This window comes from Cryptomeria japonica, chromosome 11 (assembly GCF_030272615.1).
Source record: "Cryptomeria japonica chromosome 11, Sugi_1.0, whole genome shotgun sequence".
Lineage (NCBI taxonomy): Eukaryota > Viridiplantae > Streptophyta > Pinopsida > Cupressales > Cupressaceae > Cryptomeria > Cryptomeria japonica.
In genome coordinates, this window is record NC_081415.1 from 678819321 (window position 1) to 678844742 (window position 25422).

The window sequence follows — 25422 nt, forward strand, 5'->3', positions numbered from 1 at the left end:
ATGGAGAGAGTGGGAAATTGTGTGTCAGTTCTTGCGTATTCAAGAAGATTTTTGGCCTACAAGCGAGGCTTTTCATCGGGTAGTTTTGAGTTTGGCAACCTGTTTTTTTCTGATTGCAATGGAGGCCAATTTTACACTGAAGACATCCAAACTTCTCACTACCTTTTGGGGACCAGTTTCAGAGCGAAGACTAAAGAATATGTTTCATTCGAAGGACCCTCTGTTGATTAGGAGTGTGCAGTTGGTCCTAGGGGAAGATTTGGGTGTAATTGGTCATTGATATTGAACCCACGTGGACTTATATTCCGTTATCATGGCATGGGGACTTGAGTTGGATTCTTCCTCCGAGCAGGTCTGAAAGGTTATGAAGGCAATTATACCAGAGGAGTTTCTTGTAAATATGGAGTCGCTTCTAGAGTGGGCCATTCCGAGCAAAGGCTTAACTGTCTCTGAAAGGGCGTTGGAGGTCCATCAAGAATTGAGAGGCAGGTATATCCCCTTTCTCAGGCGACGGGAGGAGGTGAAGGCTAGCTACAGAGAGGCGACGAGGAGAGGATGGGAGGCATTGAAAATGTTCGCACAAATTACGGAGCTAGAGGAGGTAATTCGGCAGGCTCGGACGAAAGCAGGGGACGAGGAAGAGACAGGCCGAGGTTAAGGCTGAGGTCTAAACGCACGAAGGCGGTGATGGTAGGCAGGAGACAAACCCTAGCAGTCCTTCCAAGTAATGTGTGAATTGTCTATGTTGTTGGTCTTTGTTTGGGAGTTCATTCCCGTTTCTCTGTTATTCAAACTATTTCAATTTTGGTTTTCATGTTCTATATCGATTTACTATATTGCATGAAGCGCTACTGTAGACATTTTGGGTTGGTGGTCTGAAGTTGAACAGTTGTTTTGGGTGGGCAGTTTTATCTTTGTTGGGTGGTTTGGGTGGTTGGTGATTGTTGGTGGTTTCATGATAGATAACTGTTTCCTTTTTTGAAGTTATAAATTTCCTTTTCCTTTAATAAAATCCAATATTATCGATAAAAAAAAAACATCTAATACCAATAAATAATGAGCCCCATGTTGATATGAGGGCTTTATAATTCCCTTTTACCCAGGAATAGGGAGCCAGACATTACTTCTAGGTGTTTTCATCATAAATAGCCTAGGAATGGATAGGCATTACAAAAGTATCATTTTAAACCTTCAAGACGTTTTCATCATAAATAGCCTAGGAATAGATAGACATCACAAAGTCATCATTTTAAACCTGACCACCAAATAAAGAGAAGGCAAGAGTGTCATGTCCCCCATTTATAGTAGAAATAATTAAATATAAATTTTGCCATATGATATGTTAAAATCATATTAAAATTATATTATATTACATTGATATTAAAAAAAGATATTATATTACCAATTTACATTTTATATATTGAATGATGCAATGTACATTATATTAAATGATGCGTTAACAATATATATGTTAATAATATAAGTTATATTATATACAATACCAATACTGAATGATGCCACTTGTATTAAAATATACATTATATTTACTTGACTGATTTCCCCAAAGACCCAATAACTATTCATTAAACGGTGGTTTGAATAATCTCCAAATTGTGGATTACATGAAGTGGTAAGAGATAGAAGGACAGCAACCCTTCTAAAAGGGGGCGCTACCCATTAAGGGAAACATCATGGCTTTTCACCACAATATGGGGGAAGGATAAATACCCCCCGTGCCATTGGGGATATAGAGGAGGAACATCTAGACTGCCAGCAAGATAGGAAGGAAAAGGTAAAGAGCAGGACAGGTACGTATTCTGAATCAGTAGCAAATATAACAGTCAGTACTTTATATGTATTAAAATTCTATATGTACATTACCGAATATTAACCATTGTGGATAATTTTAATAAAATTGATGACATTAACTGGATATAAAGTTAAAAAGGCAAATAGAATACAATCATTCAAACAGCATTAAAATTACAATACTGTTAGACATAACATATATACATATTGGTACATTAACATATATACATATTGGTACATGAATCCAAGGATATATAAGGCAATCAAATTCAGTCTGCACAAATTATTGTGATACTGTAAATTCATACAATGCAAATAATATAAGATATAATGTAAAGATTGTAATAATAAATGATTAATACTGATAAAATGTAGTACTAACAGAAAGCATCAATGACAATCATTAATGTAATAAAATGTGATAACTATATCAGGTATAATTGATTATCATAATGAGATGAATTGAATGACAATATCACAAATGATTCATTGTACATTAGGGACCCTCTCTTAAGTATGCCACTCCATAGTGGATGCCTAAACCCTGCCACATGGGGCCAAGAGGGGTGTAGCATCTGCTCTTGGGCTTAACAGTTGTGGTTGTGATGAGGGGGAATGGCGATAGGACACGTCACTGGATACGCCACTCCATGATGGATGCTTAACACCTGCCACATGGAGCCAAGAGGGATGTAGCATCTGCTCTTGGGCCTAGGGTGGAGGGTCACTTGGACACCCTATCGAGCTAGCCTACCCTAGTGCACTAAGAAATTGGATAATAATTAATAAAGAATGGCGACTAACCTTAAATCTGATTTATCTAACAAATATAATACTAATAGTAATTAATACATTAAAAATTATAACATTCAATCTAATTCATTAGTATATGTCTCGGTTTATAGGTATTACTTCATATATGTACTCTAATTTTGTGTTGCAGGAAAACAACATACAAAGGTACTCCCATAAAACTTAATTACCTATTTTAGATTTGGGCAAAATAAATTTAATTTAGAGTATAACTAATTAGAGGACATTACAAAGAGATTAAAACCCATGACCCCGTTGAGATGCACATCTAACTATTCAGTCACTGCAGGCTACAAAAAATAGAAAAGAAAATTTAAGGAAACCACCACCCAATTGGAGTGGTAACTGCTGCTGATCAAAGCTCATTCAGAGATGTCAGACGAGAAAAATAAAAGAAAGAATCATAGCTATGCAGTCCCAGACAGAAAACATTTCAACCACAGCCAACCTTAAAATGAGACCAACTTCAACCAACAAAGGAGTTGCAACAAAATTAAACAGAGAAGGCCATCAACAAAATCTGCAACCACAAACAGAAAACAAGAAGACAAACAAAATTTCGAAAGAAAAAAAACTAATGAGCACGACTGCCTTCAACCCAAATGCTCCTGCATTAGTCTATAACCATTTCTCATTCACATTTTGCAACTTTTTTGCTATCCTAATTACCATGTTAGGCTTTGGCTCTCACATTTGCAGACTATCATAAAATGCTACATCTATGTCCAATACTAAGATAGGCATGTCTCATCTTTGATGAGATCAGATCCCATTTCCTCATAGCCATACATCTGCTTGATGGTTAAACACATTTTGAACACAAGTTTTATGTACTGACTCCAATTTTCTGTCACATGCATGCCAAATTGGTGTCTTGCTTGTTGATAACCTAAAAAACTACCTTTACTTTTATTCATGTTAGCCTAGTAACATAAACTCCCAGTTATTATGTACCCTAAAAAACCTTAAGCATGCAGACATTGCAGAGCAAAGATGGCATCACTTGACTTAAAGACTAGACAAGACCCTTCAGCAAGTTAGCTTTATTGATTTTAAAGTGTTTAAGCTTTGTCAATTTGTCTTACTGTCTATGATTTAGTAAAATTTTCTGTAGTTACTCATTGTCTCGAGACAAGAATTCACTTTTGTCATGCCCCCAATCTGACGACCCTTGTCAACGAAAAAAAAATCGTCTTACCCTAGTAAGACTTCAACAATTTCTTATCTCTCACACAGAATCATGGCTACAACAGCAAATCGTGATTATAGATGAGTGCAGGTCGAGGCCAATGTTGAGAACAACTGTGATTACCCCTGCATACAGATCAGGGTTGCTACTATATAAATCACCTTCCTTTTAGCAGCAATGCTTCCCTTAATTGACAATGAATTCTTTCCTTAATAAAACGAAGAGTTAATTAGACTGAACACAATCTGGATTAGAAGAGGCGATTAGACATTGAAGAGGTACAATTGTAACTGAAAGACATGTTGCCGTCCAAGAGTCAGAACCATTAGGGAGGGTCTCTATCACCAAAAGATATAAAAGGGAGGGTCTCTATCACCAAAAGATATAAAAGAACATGCCAAGCAAACCGAGGAGGATTATCAGAGGGATTGAGACTAATAATATATGAGATATTCATACTCAGCAAGATCAACTGATTAAAACAGTTTGGTATAAAGCTCTATGTGTAACATAATAAGTGATGTGCCAGTATATTTATATTTCTGCATATTTATCATTATTAATGTACCGCTGTTTATGATTATATCACAGTAACCACTGACTGTATCTGATTTATTAATTTTTGTCATTCATTTATTACATGTAAAGTATATGTATGATGCTAGAATCTGTCATATTTTCTGAGTACTTCCAGCCACGGTAGAAGGAATATAGGCCTGCAAGAGGGGTATGGTGATGGGGCACTCCTCTAGGTACACCACCTCTATGAGGGGACTAGATGGTTTCATGAAGCCAAGGGGGTACAGAGGGTATTGCCGTTGGGCCTAGAGGAGATGGCTTCTGGGGCACCCTGTTGTGACCTCTTTACCCTATCATGGTGCATCAATACAAGGAGACCAAATATAAAGAGAAGGAAAAGGTTGGCAAGATAAAGGGATAATGGAAAGTGGACACCTCATTGGGTAGTAGACCACCTCATATGGATAGCATGGGCCACCTCATATGGATAGCATGGGCCACATGAGGCCAAGAGGGATGGTATATCCACTCTTGGGCCTATCCAAGATACCCCATCTAAGTCACTCTCTCCCATGCTCTCTTATGGTTGAGCCTTCCAAACATGTTTAATGCTTTATGATTGAATTGATAGTTCTGTCATGAATTCACTAATGTTCAATTATTATTAGCTTATTGGAATTGTTGTTGTAAATGATCTCTGATCTGTTTGCAGGACTTCAACCAGATGAAGCTACACTCTAAACCCACTTATTTGAAAATTCAGAATTAGGGCAAATTTTGTCATGTTCCCACCATGAATACGCTCACTCCCAAAAGCAAGAAGGAAGTAACATAATGAAGGCATTTAAAAATATATTACTATGTTCAGAAAATTGTCTTATTTATAAGACTTCTCAATTTTCTGAGATTTAGATCAAAAGATTAAATTGAGTACTAATCAGCTTAGACAGTCGTGACCATAGGAAGGGACATAACTCTCCACTACCAATTGAAGACTATATAAGGCAAAAACTCATTTAGTTAAAGGCATCGAAGGAAGAGAGTATTAATTTACTGGTAGATTATCTATATTACTGCAATCATTGTTGTGACAGAAGATTGGCATGTTGTATCTCTCCTATAAACTAAATGCTTGTTACACTATTATATTTGAGTTCTATTAAGAATAAGGGGCAAATTTATGGCATATGATATAAACTGTTTCATTAATTCATATATATATACATATAACAGAGATAATGCCAATAAGATTTATATTTGTTAATAATAGGGAAATCAGATTTATATATTAATTATGCTTAATTTCATTTATTTGCGCATATATTCATGATAGATGAGAGAATAGCATACCCGTAGCCTAATCCTTAATCATTGTCTATTGCCCCTCATGAGGATAGGTTGGTTTTGTTAAGGAAAGGCATTTGTAATACCTCCCAAAATAGGTGATCCCCAAGAGGTGGTATGGATGGGTGTTCCTGAAACCCTTGGGCCTATTTGTGAAGAATGGTTTTCCTAGCACCCTAACAAGCAATTCCCCATCCTCTGTTAGGGTTGATGATTAGGAAAGACGTAATGATTGGGGCTTCGGTATAGTAACTATCAATTGTATTATGAATGCTAATTGGTCCCTAGTTTAGTGTTCTGATTTAAGGCATAATGATGTATGTTAATCATACAGGCAGCCTCCTAGTAGAGGATATTACAAATTTAGGGCATTCCCAATTAGGGGCATTACAACTTTTGGTTCAAAGGAAATGTAAGCGGTAAAATTATACAGCAGATTAAAACTGATACCATGCTTAAAATTGTAACGAAACTTGTTGTCAAAGCTAGATCTGAAGAAGGTTGAGTTATTGGTCTGAGTTGGTAGTTAGTTATTAGATTGAACAATCATTGAAAAGTTGTAACTTGTAACTATAAATGCAATAATAGTATATACAATAAACATGTTGGTATTAAAAACAAAGCTAGCCTTCATCAATTCTAGTTATTCGTAATATAGTTAAGATTTAATAATTAATACATATCCTAACATTATGTTGTCTCTCATCCTTAAACATGATTCATACCTTTGTAGTTTGTATATACTAATTGACTTATTATCCCAAATTAAACAGAAATTAACTAGGTCAAACCTGTGACAGTTCAGTCTTGCATTCTTCCACATAATTTTCTACTTTGATTGTCACTATTCTTGTATATGACATATAAGGCTCCAATGAAATATTAGAGCAACAAACACGTGAGGAATTGCACCTTATAAAAAACATACTAATAGTTGGTCTCTCACAGGAGCGAGAGCACCCTATGATGCCAAATAAAAATCATTAACAAATAGCATAAAATTCACAAGAATGAAATGATCCACCACCCAAACTGTAATTTCCCCATTTTGGAATAGAATTTAATAATAAATAATAATAATATTAAAATAGAAAAGAGTATAAATTTTTTTAATTAAAATATAAAATTATATAGTTAAATATAATTAAAATTTAATTAAGTTAATGAATGGTCAAAAGACATGGAAGGAATAGTTGTGACTCCCTCAAACATGGGATATAAAAGGGAGAAGAGAACCTCATTTTGAGTGGGGGATAATTTGGGAATCAGAAGTGAAAATCTGATTTAAATAAGAAGCGAAGATTTGATTGTGAAAGGTTGTGTCCCTTTCAAAGGGCAGAAGTAATGAAGAGTTGCACTCTTTGAAAGGGTTCTAATAGTGAAAGGGTGTGGCTCTTGCCAAAGGGCATCCACAATGAAGAGGTGTGACCTCTCCCTCACATTGAAAGATATAGAGGAAAGGAATTAAAAGCATCTAGTGACATGATCATCGATAAGATCAGATTGAAACTATTATTAAGTTACAAGAATTGGCAGCCTCCTAGTAGGGGACATTACAATGGTATCAGAGCAATGATCCTGCAATCCTGCAAGGTAAAGAATCTAAAGATAAATCAATGAATCATCCTAGTTAAGGAAAAAGAATCTAACAATATGTGTATTCATATGTATGCTCCATGTTTGCAAATATCCATGTGTATGCTTCGTGTTTTCAAGTGTATGCTCCATGTTTGATTCATATCTAATCATAATGTGTTTGTTTGCTCCATAAGTGTCTATGATTACTATAGACATATTTATTTAGGAACATTGTATTTGAGGTCATAGATGTGTGTCATGCTTCTAATCATAAGTTCTTAACATTAAGTGATATCTATGATATTGTGCAAACCATTTAAGAAGTGATGCGAGACAAGGATGAGAGAAAACTTGTCTTAAAATTACATAATTATGAAATGTATATGTAATTCATATTATCATTTGTATGAAGAATACTCTATGATGCATATTTTTAGCGAACTGCCATGGTAATAATATAAGGAAGTACAAATAGGGAGGATGGTGATGAGGTCCTCCACTAGGTAGCCCACCTCATTGTAGTTGATCGATGGTCCCATGAGGCCAAGGGGGTGTAAGACAGAGTCCACCGCTCTTGGACTTAGAGGGGAAGGACATTCAGGACACCCTATTGCATCTTTCCAAACTCTATCATAAATGACTATTAATAAGAGGATAAGGATGGAAGTGATGAAGGGGAAAGGTGATAGGATACCTCTCTAGATAGCACACCTCATGGTAGTTTGACCATGTTAATTTTGTGCCCTAGATTAGTAATCAGGTTTGTCTTTTAATTATGCCCTTAGTTTGTTAATCAGATTTTTAATATTTTATTACACCATAATTCAGTAAACTCAGAAATGAAACAAGTAAACAAGAGACAAACACAAATACCCTGGGAAAACCTCCAAGGAGGAAAAACCAGCATTAAAGACCCACATGTCAGATTATATATTCTCTCTTAATTGCACAAATACAATACTTAGCTTGACTCTTCAAATCTGATCCCTTTTATCATATTAGATTTGCCCTTCTAACTACACCAAGTCTTCATCAAGGAATGCCTTCTATCTTCTTGAACAACTTTGCCCAATCTTCTCCTATATTTCCACCTAATCCTCTCCTATATTTCACACCTTCAATTGCAAAGCTATTTCGCTGATTGCATGAGAGATGAAGTTGGTAGATTGAGTTTGCATTTTAACTTTATTTATATGAGCTTTTAACCCATATAGTCCAAGTTGGCCTTAATCATTTTTGGCGCCAATTTGATTTCTTGCGTGGTACTTATTTTGGTGTGGCGTGGAGATATGGGGCCGAACCTGTCTTGGGGGGCACGTTTACCTTTTAGGATAGGACCCAGTCCTATGTGGGGGGCACGTTGCCTTATGGGATAAGACCCAGTCCTATGTGGGGGGCACGTTGCCTTATGGGATAAGACCCAGTCCTATGTGGGTTCGGATGTTGCCTTAAGGCAATCCGAACCCTCTTACCTAGTTATAAACAACACTCCCTCTTAACTAGGGAAGAAGAGAATACATAATCTGAACCTTTAGAGTTCCATCTAGCACACAAGTATAGAATGGATCTAGCACACAAGCATAGAATTACATCTTCCACCTTGCACATGAGCATAGGATGGTTCTAGCACACAAGCATAGAAAGTGTAATACACAAGTGGGTCTTTACATAATTATAATTTTCCATCTAACATACAAGCATAGATTGGATACTTCTCATTCTTGCACACAAGCAAAGAATGATCAAAACGCTACAGGTAGAGTCAATGAGATTGAAACTCCCTCTCAACCAGGGTTTCACTTTCCACAATACCAAGTCTGTCTCTTGAAGTATTCGAACTTCACTTTGGATAAGGGTTTGGTAAGAATATCTGCAACTTGTTCATCTATGCTAATATAATTTAGCTGAATGGTGCCTTTTTGCACCATGTCCTGAATGAAGTGATAATCTTACAACCAAGTTACAAGATTAGGGCCCAACCCTAAGTAATACATACAATGTTTAAGTTGTAATCCGAACTTAGCTGACAACTTCAAATACTCCTGAGAGAGTATCAGAGCAAGTATTCCATAATATCCACCTTGTACTACCTCAGTCTTCTCTCAAAGAAGAATGTAACACCATAATCTTCCATCTTGCACACAAGCAAGAAATGGAATAGACATAATCAAAACATTGTAGTCTTCCATCTTGCACATAAGCAGAGAATGGAACTACATAACATAGTCTTCCAACTCGCACACAAGTATAGACTGGATCCACTTTTCATTACTCGCAGAGGTTGATACAACATAATGTGTCACAGAGGTTGAGACTCCCTCTCAACCAAGGCGGTGTTCTCCACAGCTCCAAGTCTATCTCAAGCTTCAAGAGAACATCTGCAACACGAGATTGACCTGCCATAAAACACTGAATTGTCAAGCATCAATATATAACCCTGATAATAAATCAAAATAGCACAACAAGAATTTTGAGAAACCACACTGCTTCTCTTGATGCAACACTTGCAACAATGTATTTATCTACTTAATGTCACTGAAGACTGTTCCTGTAGGTCCAAGAGATCGCAGTGGGTGAATGCTTGAAGAGTTTTCCTTGTCCGTAACACTTCTTGACTAATTTGAACTTAAGCAGCTTCAGTCCATAATCAACTATGCCTCGCAAGTATCTTGGGATGTGCTTGGCTGCAACAAGATAAACATGTTTGGGCAAGCTCATGAACTGACTGAGAGCATTCACTGCAAGACATATGTCTGGTTTAGTGTTAACTAGATACATCAGTAATCCAATCAATTGTCTGTACTCTGATGGATCTGCAAAATCAAAGTTAGCTGCAAAAACACTTAACTTCTTTAAGTTAGATTCCATAGGAGTAGACATGGGTTTACAACCCATCATTCTAAATCTTTTCAAAATATCAATAGTATACTATCCTTGACTTAGAAAATTTCGTTAGACCTTTGCCATACTTCTAGACCTAGAAAATAATGCATTCAAACCTAAGTCCTTCATTTCAAATTCTGAAGCTAGGTCTTTCTTACATCTAATGATAAGTTCATCTTTACACATATCGAACTATAATTAGCATTTCATCATTGGATGACTTAAGGTAGAGTCAACATCATTTTACAAAATTCTAAACTTAACAAGTATTCTTTCATACCAAGCACAAGAGTACTGTTTGAGGCCATACAAGGCCTTCTTCAATCTGCACACCTGAATCTCATAACCCCTTAAGATATACCAAAATAGCTAGAACTCCCTCTCAGCAGCAACTGTGTCTAATCACAGTTTCCAAAGTACTTGAACTTCTTTTGATTGTATGCTCATCCCAATAATTTCTCTTGAAGATTTAGTATGCCCTGTTTCAGAAGCATTCCAAGCCACTGAAAGATCCAATCAATTTCCTGTACTCCCGGATAGGAAATCATACTCTATGATGAAATTGAAAATGCTTGACTCAAGAAAATAATTACATGCTAAAACTCATAATAAAAGGTAATCAATCAACATAGGTTAGAGTATACCAACTCAGAAGGAGGTGCTCCTCCTGCACAATCAATCTTTCATATTAATCTCAAGGATCCTGTCCATCTATCTTTCAATAAGGTGGACCCATAGCACAATTGTTGAGATAAGATGGGGATAAATTCCATCAAGAGATTATACAACAAGATTGCCAATAAATGTTATCGAAAATCCTAGGAAATCAACAATACATTCTAACTTTTACTATGTAGGAAAGAGCATCATCATAACCATTTAACTAAAAGCAACCTGTCATGCAGTTATTTTAACAGACAACTGACACTGCATTTGTCACAACATTTAATGAGCTCAAATGGAACAGGGATGATATAAGGATGTTAACTCGGGATAACACAGGCACAAACTTGCTTGCAGACCTACAAGGATAAACACTTGTCACAGGGAACCTCAAAACATGATTGGCCCAACACGGGTTAATTCAAAGAGAATATCATTTTCCTTTCACACAAACCAACAAAGGTTTTACAAAACTAAGTAAACACAAACCCAAATGAAACCCTTATTATTACTGTTAAATTTATGGATCAGAATTAACATCTATCTTGTTTTATGTATTACTGATTAAAATATAAATCTGACTATATTCTTTTGTATGGCAGGTGAGAGGGGCATTTATTATATTTCTATATGGGAACATTACATTCTTGTTCATTGCATATATTGTCTGTCATAGACCTCCTTCAAATGTTCTTGTTGTCTTTTTCCTCTCATGCTCATGGTCAAAGACAACAACCTCATCAACTTGCTGTTGATTTTGTGATTAGACAAAGGAATATAGTTTTCTTTAATTTTATTAGTAGAGTATACAGTTTATGTTGTATTACTATTCCAACGTTCCCACGAAAGTGACTAGACAACAAGCAGAGAATAGTCAATGTTCACTTTCCCTTGAATGTATACCACCGATGATGAATGTGGTTCAATATATCATGGATGTATGCACAGATAATTATTTGATTTATTTATCCTTCCGTCTGTTACAGACTGTCTCTAATCCTAGACGTATTCTAATTGAACTATAGATTTGATTAATGTATGGTTGATCCACGACTCTATCTTTATTGTTGTAGGAACTTGATTGAACTCCTGTTACATTCATTGCATCTATTAATTAATGATCAATCTTTGTTCAAATGACATCATATCATATTGATATATAATACTAAACGACTTCCTGAGAAGTTGTGACTCTTTACTCTCAAGAGTCCTGATGGTTTCTAATAAACCGATTCACTTATAATCGGTTTATGACTTAACTAATATATAATTAAATGTTGAAGGCCTTAAGGCCAATTTAACATTTAATTTTATCAACAATTACAACTTGACAAAGAAACCCCATGTAAACAAATTGATAAAGCTATTTAAGGGGAATACTTAACCTTCAATTATTATAAAGTCTCTCATCACAAAGTTAATAAAGAATTAAGGAAAATACACCTGTTGATGTTTAGATAACATTGACACTGGAACCAAACGCTTCCCCAAAAGAAACTATCTTTGCAATCTATCTTCAAGAGCCATAATTCGCAATCTCCTCTTGATGTGCCTTAGCACAGTCAACAATCTAGGGTTTAGACCAATTATGAAAATCAACAACTCTGAAGGTCTGAATAAGGTAATAACTCCACAGTATACACTTTGCATTCTAGAGATCTAAAAATCTGAAAGGAGGTTCTTCACACGAATCTCCACAATGAATTAAAGATTGACTCCTTGATGAGAACCTGATGATGCCCTCTAACTTCTCCCCCGTCATTTAATAAAAGACGAACAACAACCTGAAGGTAAGAGCTTACTGAAATCTGAGGGTTAGTATAACCTAGCTCTAATACCATGTTAATTTTGTGCCCTAGATCAGTAATCAGGTTTGTCCTTTAATTATGCCCTTGGTTTGTTAATCAGATTTGTAATATTTTATTACACCATAATTCAGTAAACTCAGAAATGAAACAAGTAAACAAGAGACAAATGCAAATACCTTGGGAAAACCTCCAAGGAGGAAAAACCAGCATTAAAGACCCACAGGTCAGATTATATATTCTCTCTTAATTGCACAAATACAATACTTAGCTTGACTCTTCAGATCTGATCCCTTTTATCATATCAAATTTGCCCTTCTAACCACATCAAGTCTTCATCAAGGAATGCCTTCTATCTTCTTGAATAGGTTCGCCCAATCTTCTCCTATATTCCTACCCAATCCTCTCCTATATTTCACACCTTCAATTGTAGAGCTATTTCGCTGATTGCATGAGAGATGAAGTTGGTAGATTGAGTTTGCATTTTAACTTTATTTATATGAGCTTTTAACCCATATACTCCAAGTCAGCCTTAATCATTTTTGGCGCCAATTTGATTTGTTGCGTGGTACTTATTTTGGTTTGGCGTGGAGATATGGGGCCAGACCTGTCTTGGGGGGCACGTTTACCTTTTAGGATAGGACCCAGTCCTATGTGGGGGGCACGTTGCCTTATGGGATAGGACCCGGTCCTATGTGGGTTCGGATGTTGCCTTAAGGCAATTCGAACCCTCTTACCTAGTTATAAACAACAAACCAATGGTCCCATGAGGCCAAGAGGGCTCCGACTTTCACTCCACTCTTGGCCCTAGGGTAGAGGGTCTCTTGGACACCTCATCATTCCTCTTACTCCCACTTTCTTATGATTGAGCTCTTATAGGGAGTTGGACCAGACCCTGGTTAAGTTAATTTATGCTTATTTATCTTTCTTTAGAGATTTATATTATTAGTTCCAATGGTTTCCTAGCTTATTGCAGGATCTCAATTAGGGACGCATCTTGTTCCATTTGTAGTTTTGCATAAAATGGTGATTTAGGGCAAGAACTAGGGTTTTTACAAAAAAAGTAGCAGCATGTTTATTCTATGAATGTTTTGAAAGCCATTTCATATTGGGAATCATTTTGAACATTCCATGATCATTGCTTGAGGACAAGCAATCTTGAGTGGGGCAGACTGTAATGTTCCCACTTTGTAATAGAATTTAATAATAAATAATAATAATATTAAAATAGAAAAGAATAAAAAATAAAATTTAAATTATAAATATAAAATTATATAATTAAATATAATTAAAATTTAATTAAGTTGATGAATGGTCAAAAGACATGCAAGGAAAAGTTGTGACTCCCTCAAACATGGGATATAAAAGGGAGAAGAGAACCTAATTTTGAGTGGGGGATAATTTGGGAATTAGAAGTGCAAATCTAATTTAAATAAGAAGCGAAGATCTGATTGTGTAAGGTTGCGTCCCTTTCAAAGGGTAGAAGTAATGAAGAGTTGCACTCTTTCAAAGGGTGCTAATGGTGAAAGGGTGAGTCTCTTGCCAAAGGGCATCCACAATGAAGAGGTGTGACCTCTCCCTCACATTGAAAGATATAAAGGAAAGGAGTCAAAAGCATCTAGTGACATGAACATCGATTAGATCAGATCAGAACTATTATTAAGTTACAGGAATTGGTAGCCTCCTAGTAGGGGACATTACACAAACTAAAGGTAAGTATATTTGGAGAAACATGATTACAATTTGCAGAAACTTGTAGTATCCTGGACTCTAAAGCAAGCTATGAAAAAATTATTCTGAAACGCTTACAATTGAGTTTGAAATAATACCATAATTTCTATGACTGGTACTTAGGACTTGGACTCTATTCAATTCAGACAGTATTCTTATAAATATTCATATCACCTTCAGTTGTGCCATGATAAATTATTTTGTGCTCTTCAGATATCTACGGAAAGGGTTTACTTGAGGCCCAGGAAACTGGAATGCCTACTAAAAATATCTTGAGATCACTTAATCATTCTTGAGATATTGTGAAACCAACTCTACACAGAATAAATGATACATATTATTAATTGTCACTTAGCAAAAGATTCTTTAAATGATGTTTTTATTAGGATTCAATTGTGTATAATTTGTTACACCATGAAAACACCACCTAAATGTAAAAGATTATTTTGTAGAAGTTTAAGGATGTGTAAGGCTGATATTATTTATGCAATGCCTTAGAATATCAGAAGTTGGAAGATGTTCTTGATCAAGTTTTATTGATTAATTTTGGAATGTCAGAAGTTGGAAGATGTCCATGATCAATCTAAGCAATGTATAATCCCTGATTAGCTCTGTATCTTAAAAGTTTTGGTACTGAGTTTAGTTCCACAGTTCCTCTAAGAAAAATATTTGCTATATGATACAGAAGGCTGCAATGAAACTCTTCTCCTCTTTTATAAAGTAAATTATCTAGGAAGAAAGAAAGAAAATTATCATCAACGTCATCACAGAAACCATTTGTATATTGAGATGAGAAGAATGTCAAGCACCTCCAACTTCTGTCCAACATAAGCTTATCACAATTTGAATAAACGTTTAAGTTAGGCTTTTCTGTAAGTATAAAGCACCACCACAATGTCAAATCATTATGAAACATCAATTACACGTAGAAGTTAAAGAAGCAGAGAATTTGAATTTGGAAAACAAATGATGACAATATCATATGCCAATATGATTGTTAAAGTAATCAAAAAGGCAATAAGGCCTAAAAAGTCCTCATCAAGTATACAATTGAAACAGGTGGGCAAGGATCATACCATGGAAAGTCAATTACACGTAGAAGTTAAAGAAACAGAGAATTTGACTTTGGAAAACACATGATGACAATATTATATGCCAATACGACTGTTAAAGTAATAAAAAATGCAATAAGGCCTAAAAAGTCCTCATCAAGTATACAATTGAAACAGGTGGGCAAGGATCATACCATGGAAAGTCTGATACTTTCCATGCTTAATAAATGTTGGGGGCTTCATTTCAGAGGCACCAAGCAGCATGAGAAACATACATAAAGTCCTATCCTAAACATGCATGTAAAGCAAAAAGTATGTTTTCATACCCAATTCAGTCCAGTGCCCTCTTTCAGCAAGAGTGGGATTTAAGGATACTCATTGAATTTAACAGTGTCAAGTAAAATTCTAATGAAGACTAGACTGTGACCAACCTATCACCCAACCAGTGCTAATCGTCCACAGGAGTACCATGTGCACTGTGCAAAATCTTATTCTGTATTAGCAAAGCATGAATATCACCAGGAATATCTCACATGGCCTGATAAATTCATTAGATTTTCACTTAATAAAAAATTACAAGCTCACAATCATGTCCACTTCTTTAACCTTCCTACAACAGGACAAGTGAAGACATAATTTTGTGTAGAACATAAACAACTCTGAAGCAATGAAAATTGGAAACATTGTGGCTATCAAAATGAGATTATGAGTAATTTACGAAGATGGGTGCTTGCTACCAATAAAAACCAAGGTTAGGATCTTTACTGAAATGAAACTATATTTTTCCATCCCTATCCCTATTGGCAATTTAGTTGCCTCATCCTACCTACTTTTTCAAGGTCAATGGCATTTTCTTCAGCATGGTGATGGCATTTGTGCTACATTGCAAATTTTCTGTTATTTGGAAATAAGAAATACGAATCCATAGATATCCATGTGCTCTGCCTAACGAATGCTAATTCTACCACTTTGTCCAATTTTAGTTTAATTTAGAACCAATGTCCAATTGTAAAAAATGGAAGTGTAAAAAGATGCATGGCCGATTTACATACCAGAAGTGTTCGGTTCCTCTCCAAGTAAAATGATACACAACAGTATTAAAACAAAATCATGAAGGAACAAAGCAATGAGCTGCAATGTCTAATAATGCAAAGCTATTTCAAGTAACTACTGTCCTAAAAAGTAGTCGATAAGTGTCCTAGAGCTAACAATATGGAACGACCTCATGCTGAAAGGTTTTTCCTCTAAACTAATACACCCCAGAGGTAAACAAAGATAGAAATCTCTAAAATGCATTTCGAAAGAAGATCTCTGCGTAATTATGAATTTAAATAGGCATCTGGTGATTAACTGGACCTTTGTGGGAACTTTGACATCCAAGAAGGATGAAAATGTTCATTATTTTTTATTTGAAATGAAAAAAAAAAGATCCGAGATAATTGCCCCCGTTAGGGTTAGCTATCTCCATGATTTACAAAGGAGACAATTGTGTCCGATCCATACATCAGCCAAATGAATTGTCATAAAAAATGATAGACTAAATTTAACTTTGTTGAGGAAAAAAGAGTGCAATGGTAAGTTCGGTACCTTTGAAATGATAAAAGAGAAACTAATGCAGCTGCAAGTCCGGGAAAATGCTTCTGTAGAAACTCCGAAAAAATAGTCCTGATAGTTTTGATACTTAATATAAGTACATATCCAATAACCAACAAGATGAGAGGGGGGGTGAATCTTACAAACTTAATCATCCATAAAAACATCAGATTCAACCTCGGTAACATATATTTTAGTAATATAATCAAAACTGTTAAACATGCAAACTCAAAAGCATATAAACATCATAAACCTCATAACACCAGATTTAACGTGGAAACCCAAATAGGGAAAAACCACTGTGGGATTTTGGACCCACTAAGAAATATACTCTTCTAGAGTATGCTCGGTTAAAAGAAAATCCTGTTAAAGATTACAAACACATTGCTAGATGTGACCCGGTTAAGGGATTTCCCTCAGATCTGTTAGGATCTTCACTTTGTTAGAAGTGACCTTTTTAAAGGATTTCAAACACTCAATCAGAATGTCACCTTGCTAGAGGGTTTTACAAATAAGACTGTTAAGTCCACTCGGTTAAGAGATTTTCTGTCACTTTCACAAAATAATAGTAATAAAATCTATCTGCAACTTCACATCTAAAATGCTAAAGCAGATTCCTATTTGTTCAAAACAATCTAGACATAGAACTAATCTTGTCTATCTGTTGGGCTTCTATACTCTGTTATTCAAACAGGTCTTCAAGCTTCTGTGCTCGGTAATCACTATGTTGCATCCCTATGCATACACTTGCCCGCATACATTGTTTATCAACAGTTTCCTATTTATAAACAATTCGGTAACCGCTTAATCTCCTTGATCATATTTCCCATGATCAATCATAACCATCAGATCTTCTATCTTGTCCAGGTTCAATGCATCTTTCGATCTGAAAACATTTTACCTCACCTTGGAACTTGCATATTAGTCTTGGAACTTGTGCCAGGGTATTGCAGTTCAATCTGAGCTGTAGATCTTCATGCCGACTTTCCATTGCCTTAGATTTGTTAACAAACTTCTTCCACAACTCACCAATCATTGATCAATTCCGGCTCATCAGCTTCCTTCATTAAATAACGCATGTAAACATTTAATGCATTCTATTATAGCTCGGTTACAACTCGGTAACAACTCGGTGAATACTAAACTTCACTCGGTAGACATTCCGCCTTCATTAACCGATAGCGATAACCTTAGGGTTTACCGATTAGGTTCTTTGCTTGATAACATAGTATAGTATTAACCTTTACATTTTACAACAAATGTATGATGTGAAAACAATCTAAAACATCATGATCTCATCATTGTCTTACTCGATACTAGTTGCCCATTGAATACCTTATTCATCCCCTTATTCATCATATTCTTTCTTGTGTCTTTTACCGACATCTTTATAATCTTCATATCATACTTCTCAAGATATGACAACATCATACTGAATTAGAAAATCAATTTCTCGACATCAATGAGAAAATAATAATATCAAGACAGTAAATATCTTTAATTAGTTATATCCATAATCATCAACAACCTTCTCAATATCCTTAATGAAATGCCAACAATATTTCATTGTCTGTTATAATGCAATATTTCCAACAATCTCCCCCTTTGGCATTGATGGCAAAACCAATTGATTTGACCTTAAAAGATTCAAATTGTTGTGATTCTAAAATGCTGAAATGCTCTCCCCCATACATTAGGCTTCTCCTGTTTTTAGTCTTCTTTCCAATCTGTAGTCTACTCAGTTTTCTTTTAGTCTTCTCCCCTGATAGGTCTTCTTCCTCTATATTAGTCTTCTCCCCCTTTGTAGGTCTTCTCCCCCTTTGACAACAATGCCAAAAAGTAAAGAACTAAAACATACTTACTTTCTGTAAGACTTGATTTCCTGTTGTTGTGTATCAACTGAGTCTCGGTCAGAGCATTTGTTTTCAATTCTTGTTCCCTGTAATATTTCCTGTACACCTTTAGAAAACATCCTAAAGTGTATAAATCAGCATCAACTCCCAAAAGATATTCAATAGAGTCATCGGATTGATGCTTTCACCGAACTCGGTCAGTGAGTAGAAGATAGGGGTAGGACCCCTAACTTACTTATGAGATATTCAAACGTGTCCCTTGGTAGTGGCTTGGTGAAGATATCTGCTATTTGTTCCTTTGTGCTAACATACTCCAACACCACTTTCTTCTCTTGAGCTTCTTCTCTAAGATAATGATATTTGATAAAGATGTGCTTTGTCTTAGAGTGCATAACAGGATTCTTTGAAATATTAATGACACTAGTATTGTCACAGAATATAGTTACTGGCTCGGTAACTTTCTCATTTATACCTTCCAACAGTTGTTTGATCCATGCAATGTTGGTACAATTCAATGCTGCAACAACGTATTCAGCTTCTGCTGTTGACTATGAAACACATCCTTGTTTCTTGCTAAGCCAACTCACTAGTCTTTCTCCTAAAAAGAAAGCTCCTCCACTTGTGCTTTTTTTGTCATCAATGTTGCCTGCCCAATCAGCATCAGTATAAAATTTTAAAACAAAATCATTTCCTTTTTGATATACTAAGCCATAATCCTTTGTGCCTTCCAAGTATCTAAAAATTCTTTTGATTGTTGTCATGTGTGTTTCCTTAGGATCTGCAGAGAATCTTGCAACTATACCTACTGCATGTGCTATGTCTAGTTTGCTGTGAACAACATATTGTAGCTTTCCAATCATGGATCGGTAAAGTGTCTCATCAACAGATGCAGATTCATCATTCTTTGACAATTTACAATTGGTATTCATAGGAGTACTTACTGGTTTTGAATCCTCCATTCCAAATTTCTTCAAGATTTCCTTTATGTACTTGGATTGTGTAATGAAAATCTCATTTTTCACTTGCAATATCTGTAAACCTATAAAATACTTTATCTCACCGATTAATGACATCTCAAATTCTTTTCTCATTTCATTTCCAAAGTTCTTGCATAAAGAGTCATTTCCACAAAATATAATATCATCAACAAATATGACTGAGATCAGTATTCCATTTTCATCATTCTTCATGTACATGTTGCTATTCTCACTTGTCCTTATAAAACCAATCTTAATCAAATAAGAGTGCAATCTTTCATACCATGCTCTAGGTGCTTGTTTCAAACCATATAAAGCTTTGTTCAATTTACATACCTGATCTTTATTATTGTCTTCAACAAATCCTTCAGGTTGTTCAATAAAAACTTCTTCTAATATTCCATTCAGAAATGCAGATTTGACATCCATTTGATATACCTTGAAGTTTTTGAAAGCGGCATAGGCCAACAATGTTCTTACTCCTTCAAGTCTAGCAACAGGTGCAAAAGTTTCACCATAATCAATTCCTTCTTCTTGAGCATAACCTTTGCAAACTAGTCTTGCTTTGTTTCGAATGACCTCTCCTTTTTCATTTAGCTTGTCTCTGAAAATTGACTTTGTACCAATTACATTTTTGTCCTTCGGTCTTGGGATTAGTGTCCATGTGTCATTCTTCTTGATTTGATCAATCTCTCCTGTCATAGCATTTATCCAATCTTCACTGTTAAATGCCTCTTTCACTATTCTCGGTTCAAATTCAGATATCAGACATGTGTTCTGTCTCAGTTTGTTCCTTGTCATCACTGGATCATCCTTATCTCCTATAATCTGACTTGGTGCATGATGTCTTCTGACATACTTGGCTAATACAGGCTCGGTAGGCTCTGTATGATCTTCTTCATCACTCGATAACTGGATATTCTCTTCATTTTCTTCAACAGTTTTCTCGGTAGGACTTCTCGGTTGAACATAGACAAATTCATCATAGTCTTCTGGTTCCTTGGCATTTCCTTCATCATTTCTTTCTGCAAATTCATCAATTTTCACATTTGCACTTTCTACTATTTTGTTAGATGATTTGATCAGACATTTAAATGCTTTGCTTCTAGAAGAATAACCTAGAAATGTTCCTTCTTCACTTTTCTGATCAAACTTGCCATTTCTATCATCTTTATGAACATAGCATCTACTTCCAAAGATTTTAAAATAACTTACATTAGGTTTCTTATCATACCATATTTCATATGGTGTCTTCAAAGTACCTTTCTTCAATTGAACTCGGTTCAAGGTGTAAACTGTTGTGCTTATTGCTTCTCTCCAAAATGTTTGTGGCACCTTCTTTTCAATCATTAGTGTTTTAGCACAATCCACAATAGATCTGTTTCTTCTCTCAGCTATTTCATTCTGCTGTAGAGTTCTCAGTGCTGAGACTTGTCTTTTAATACTATGATCATTGCAAAATAAGTTGAACTCATCAGATGTGAACTCTCCTCCTCTATCTGATCTAAGACATTTCAGTTGTCTTCCTGTTTCATTTTCAACTCTTGCCTTGTACCATTTAAACATTTGAAAAGCTTCTGATTTTTCTTTTAGAAACATTACTGACATCATCCTTGAATAGTCATCCACAAATAATATGAAATATTTATCACCATAATAACTTTGAACTTTCATAGGACCACAAAGATTAGTGTGCACTAGATCTAAAATTCCCTTAGACGTGTAAGACTTACTTGTAAAGCTTGATCTTGTCATCTTACCCATCTGGCATCCTCGACACATAGCATTCTTAGTTTTTTCAAGACTCGGTAGACCTCTTACTCGGTGCTTCTTGCTTATTTTGATGAGATTATCAAAATTGACATGACAAAACCTTTTATGCCATAACCAGGTATCATCTATCTTTGCATACAAACACTTGTTACAAGTTGAGTTAAGGTGAAATGTGTTACCTTTTGTTTGTGTCCTGGTAGCAGCTAACTTTCCATTTTTGTCATGAACTTTGACAATTCCTTTCTGAAATTCTATTCGGTAACCTGTGTTGTTTAGCTGTGCTACACTCGACAAATTATATTTCAAACCTTCAACCTAATAAACATCATTGCATCTTGCATTATCAAGAAGTGTTATAAATCCTTTACCTTTCACCGGACATGGTGCATCATTACCAAATCTGACATAGCCTCCATCATAATCTTCTAACATAACAAACTTGTGTTTATCTCCTGTCATATGATGTGAGCATCCACTATCTATAATCCAAGAATCATTAGTGTTTATGTGAGATATTAGGGATTTTTCTTCATACCTTTCTTCATCTGATCCATCTTTGATAGCCAGATAAACTACTTCCTCTGTATCAGTCTCATCCGATTTATCATCATTGGATTCCTCATCAGCTATTAGGCATGTCTTTCTATCTCTTCTTCTGAAGTCTTGGTGTCCTCTGTAATGATTATCTTTCTGTCTATCATTTCGGTAATCTCTCTTTTCAGTAAAATCTTTGACAGGACAATTAGAAGCCATATGTTCTATCTTATCACAATTGAAACATTTCGAAGGTAGCTTTCCTTAATACTTACCTTTGCCTCTCGGTAACCTTTTGGCTAATAGTGCTTCAAACTCTTCTTGCTTTCTGATTTCCTCATATAATTTGTGTACTGCCTCCATATTCTTACGAAATCTTTCACTTGATCCACTATGATCTCCTTCAGAGTACTTATACTTTCTTTCATTGAAATCATTAGATTCATCAAGATGAAAAGAACTAAATGCAGATTCAACTTTATTTACCGAAGATCCACTGTTATCAAAGTTACTTAACTCAAATGTATGTAGCTTACCAATAGTAGCATCTAAAGAAACTGGCATATTAGGTACAAACCTCAATTCATTGATTGCAGAGACTCGGATTTCATAAGCTGGTAGAAGGGTTCTCAACAACTTACTTGTTATATCCTTTTCTTCAATAGTTCCACCTGCTCCTTTGATTTGATTGACAATCTCCTTTAGTCTTGTATTGTACTGAGTTATGTTCTCACCTTCATTCATCCTCATAGATTCAAGTTGTCCTCTTAGACTATCTACTTTTTCTCTTTGAACATGTTCATCTCCTCCATATACTGATATGAGCTTATCCCACATTGCCTTTGCATCATTGCAGCCTTCTAGATCATTAAACTCTGAGTCGGTCAATGCAGATGTTATTTCAATCATTGCTTGAATATGTTCTTGCTTTGCCTTTATCTCTTCCATAGTCAATGGATAGGTTCTTGGTGTGACAAAATCATTCTCCAGATAGTATACAACATATTCTCCAACTCCTGATAGATGTAGCTTCATCCTTTTCTGCCATGTAGAGAAACTTGACTTGTTCAGCTTTGGTGCATCCCTCTTATACATCTTTGGATCTTTAACTCAAGTGCCTTTAAACTTTCCTTCCAGAGTCCAAAGCTCTGATACCAATTGATAGTTCTGATACTTAATATAGGTACAAATCCAATAACCAACAAGATGAGAGGGGCGGGGGGGGGCGGGTGAATCATACAAACTTAATCATCCATAAAAACATCAGATTCAACCTCGGTAACATATATTTCAGTAATATAACCAAAACTGTTAAACATGCAAACTCAAAAGCACATAAACATCATAAACCTCATAACACCAGATTTAACGTGGAAACCCAAATAGGGAAAAACCACTGTGGGATTTTGGACCCACTAAGAAATATACTCTTCTAGAGTATGCTCGGTTAAAAGAAAATCATGTTAAAGATTACAAACACATTGCTAGATGTGACCCGGTTAAGGGATTTCCCTCAGATCTGTTAGGATCTTCACTTTGTTAGAAGTGACCTTGTTAATGGATTTCAAACACTCAATCAGAATGTCACCTTGCTAGAGGGTTTTACAAATAAGACTGTTAAGTCCACTCGGTTAAGAGATTTTTTGTCGCTTTCACAAAATAACAGTAATAAAATCTATTTGCAACTTCACATCTAAAATGCTAAAGCAGAATCCTATTTGTTCAATACAATCTAGACATAGAACTAATCTTGCCTATCTGCTGGGCTTCTATACTCTGTTATTCAAACAGGTCTTCAAGCTTCTGTGCTCGGTAATCACTATATTGCATCCCTGTGCATACACTTGCCCGCATACATTGTTTATCAACAGTTTCCTATTTATAAACAATTCGGTAACCGCTTAATCTCCTTGATCATATTTCCCATGATCAATCATAACCATCAGATCTTCTATCTTGTCCAGGTTCAATGCATCTTTCAATCTGAAAACATATACCCCACCTTGGAACTTGCATATTAGTCTTGGAACTTGTGCCAGGGTATTGTGGTTCAATCTGAGCTGTAGATCTTCATGCCGACTTTCCATTGCCTTAGATTCGTTAACAAACTTCTTCTACAGCTCACCAATCATTGATCAGTTCCAGCTCATTAGCTTCGTTCATTAAATAACGCATGTAAACATTTAATGCATTCTGTTATAGCTTGGTTACAACTTGGTAACAACTCAGTGAATACTAAACTTCACTCGGTAGACATTCCGCCTTCATTAACCGATAGCGATAACCTTAGGGTTTACCGACTAGGTTCTTTGCTTGATAACATAGTATAGTATTAACCTTTACATTTTACAACATATGTATGATGTTAAAATCAATCTAAAACATCATGATCTCATCATTGTCTGACTCAGTACTAGTTGCCCATTGAATACCTTATTCATTCCCTTATTCATCATATTCTTTCCTGTGTCTTTTACCGACATCTTTATAATCTTCATATCATACTTCTCAAGATATGACAACATCATACTGAATTAGAAAATCAATTTCTTGACATCAATGACAAAATAATAATATCAAGACAGTAAACATCTTTAATCAGTTATATCCATAATCATCAACAACCTTCTCAATATCCTTAATGAAATGCCAACAATCTTTCATTGTCTGCTATATTGCAATATTGCCAACAAGTCCTTCCTTGTACCAGAAAAATGTATATCAATCTTCAAAGGCATTAAATAGTGTATTTAGGGTGGGACTTGTTTTAAAGTTTTAATAAAAATTAGCATATATATCTTAAATACACATATTTAAAAAATGTGAAGAGATAGATTATTAATATATTTATTTAAATCTTTATTCATTGCAAGGCAAAATGCTAATTAGTTTGGAAATTTCACACTATATAAATTAAAAAACAAATTATAAATTATAACTATATAATTGCATTTTTATGAGCGCAATTTATTTATCAAAAATATTTATTTATTTAAAGGATCTTAAAAAAATATAATATCTCTTCATTTTTATAAAGAGATGTATTTAAGATTATATGTATTTTAACAAATTATTTTCTAGAATATTCATTATTTAAATAAATGTCAAATTTTTTTAAAATAAGTTATTTCATTAAATATATATGTTATTTTATTTATTAAAATAGACTCACCCTACCACCCCCTATTATAGTTAGTTATAGAAGGGGAGAGGGGTGAAAAGAGGGAGGACCTAGGTAGGGGGAGAGTGGACCTAGGCATGTCAACATTCTAGCCCTACCTATTGAAACTATTGGTAGTAAGGGGG

At 35.2% G+C, this 25422-nt stretch overlaps 1 protein-coding gene across 5 annotated transcripts in view; it reads right to left on the reverse strand.

The window, feature by feature from the left end:
- Nucleotides 1-16886, reverse strand: part of LOC131038119 (uncharacterized) — a 116436-nt gene extending 99550 nt beyond the window's left edge. For 4 of the 5 annotated variants that reach the window (XM_059213884.1, XM_059213883.1, XM_059213882.1 and 1 more), the window contains exon 1: nucleotides 16743-16886. In XM_059213884.1, coding sequence (XP_059069867.1) covers nucleotides 16743-16785 — 43 coding nt within the window. In that variant the 5' untranslated portion in view covers nucleotides 16786-16886. Of the gene's footprint in view, nucleotides 1-16438; nucleotides 16457-16742 lie in introns of those variants that run through there. The other variant, XM_059213886.1, reaches the window with a different exon arrangement.
- Between the last annotated feature and the right edge of the window lie 8536 nt (nucleotides 16887-25422).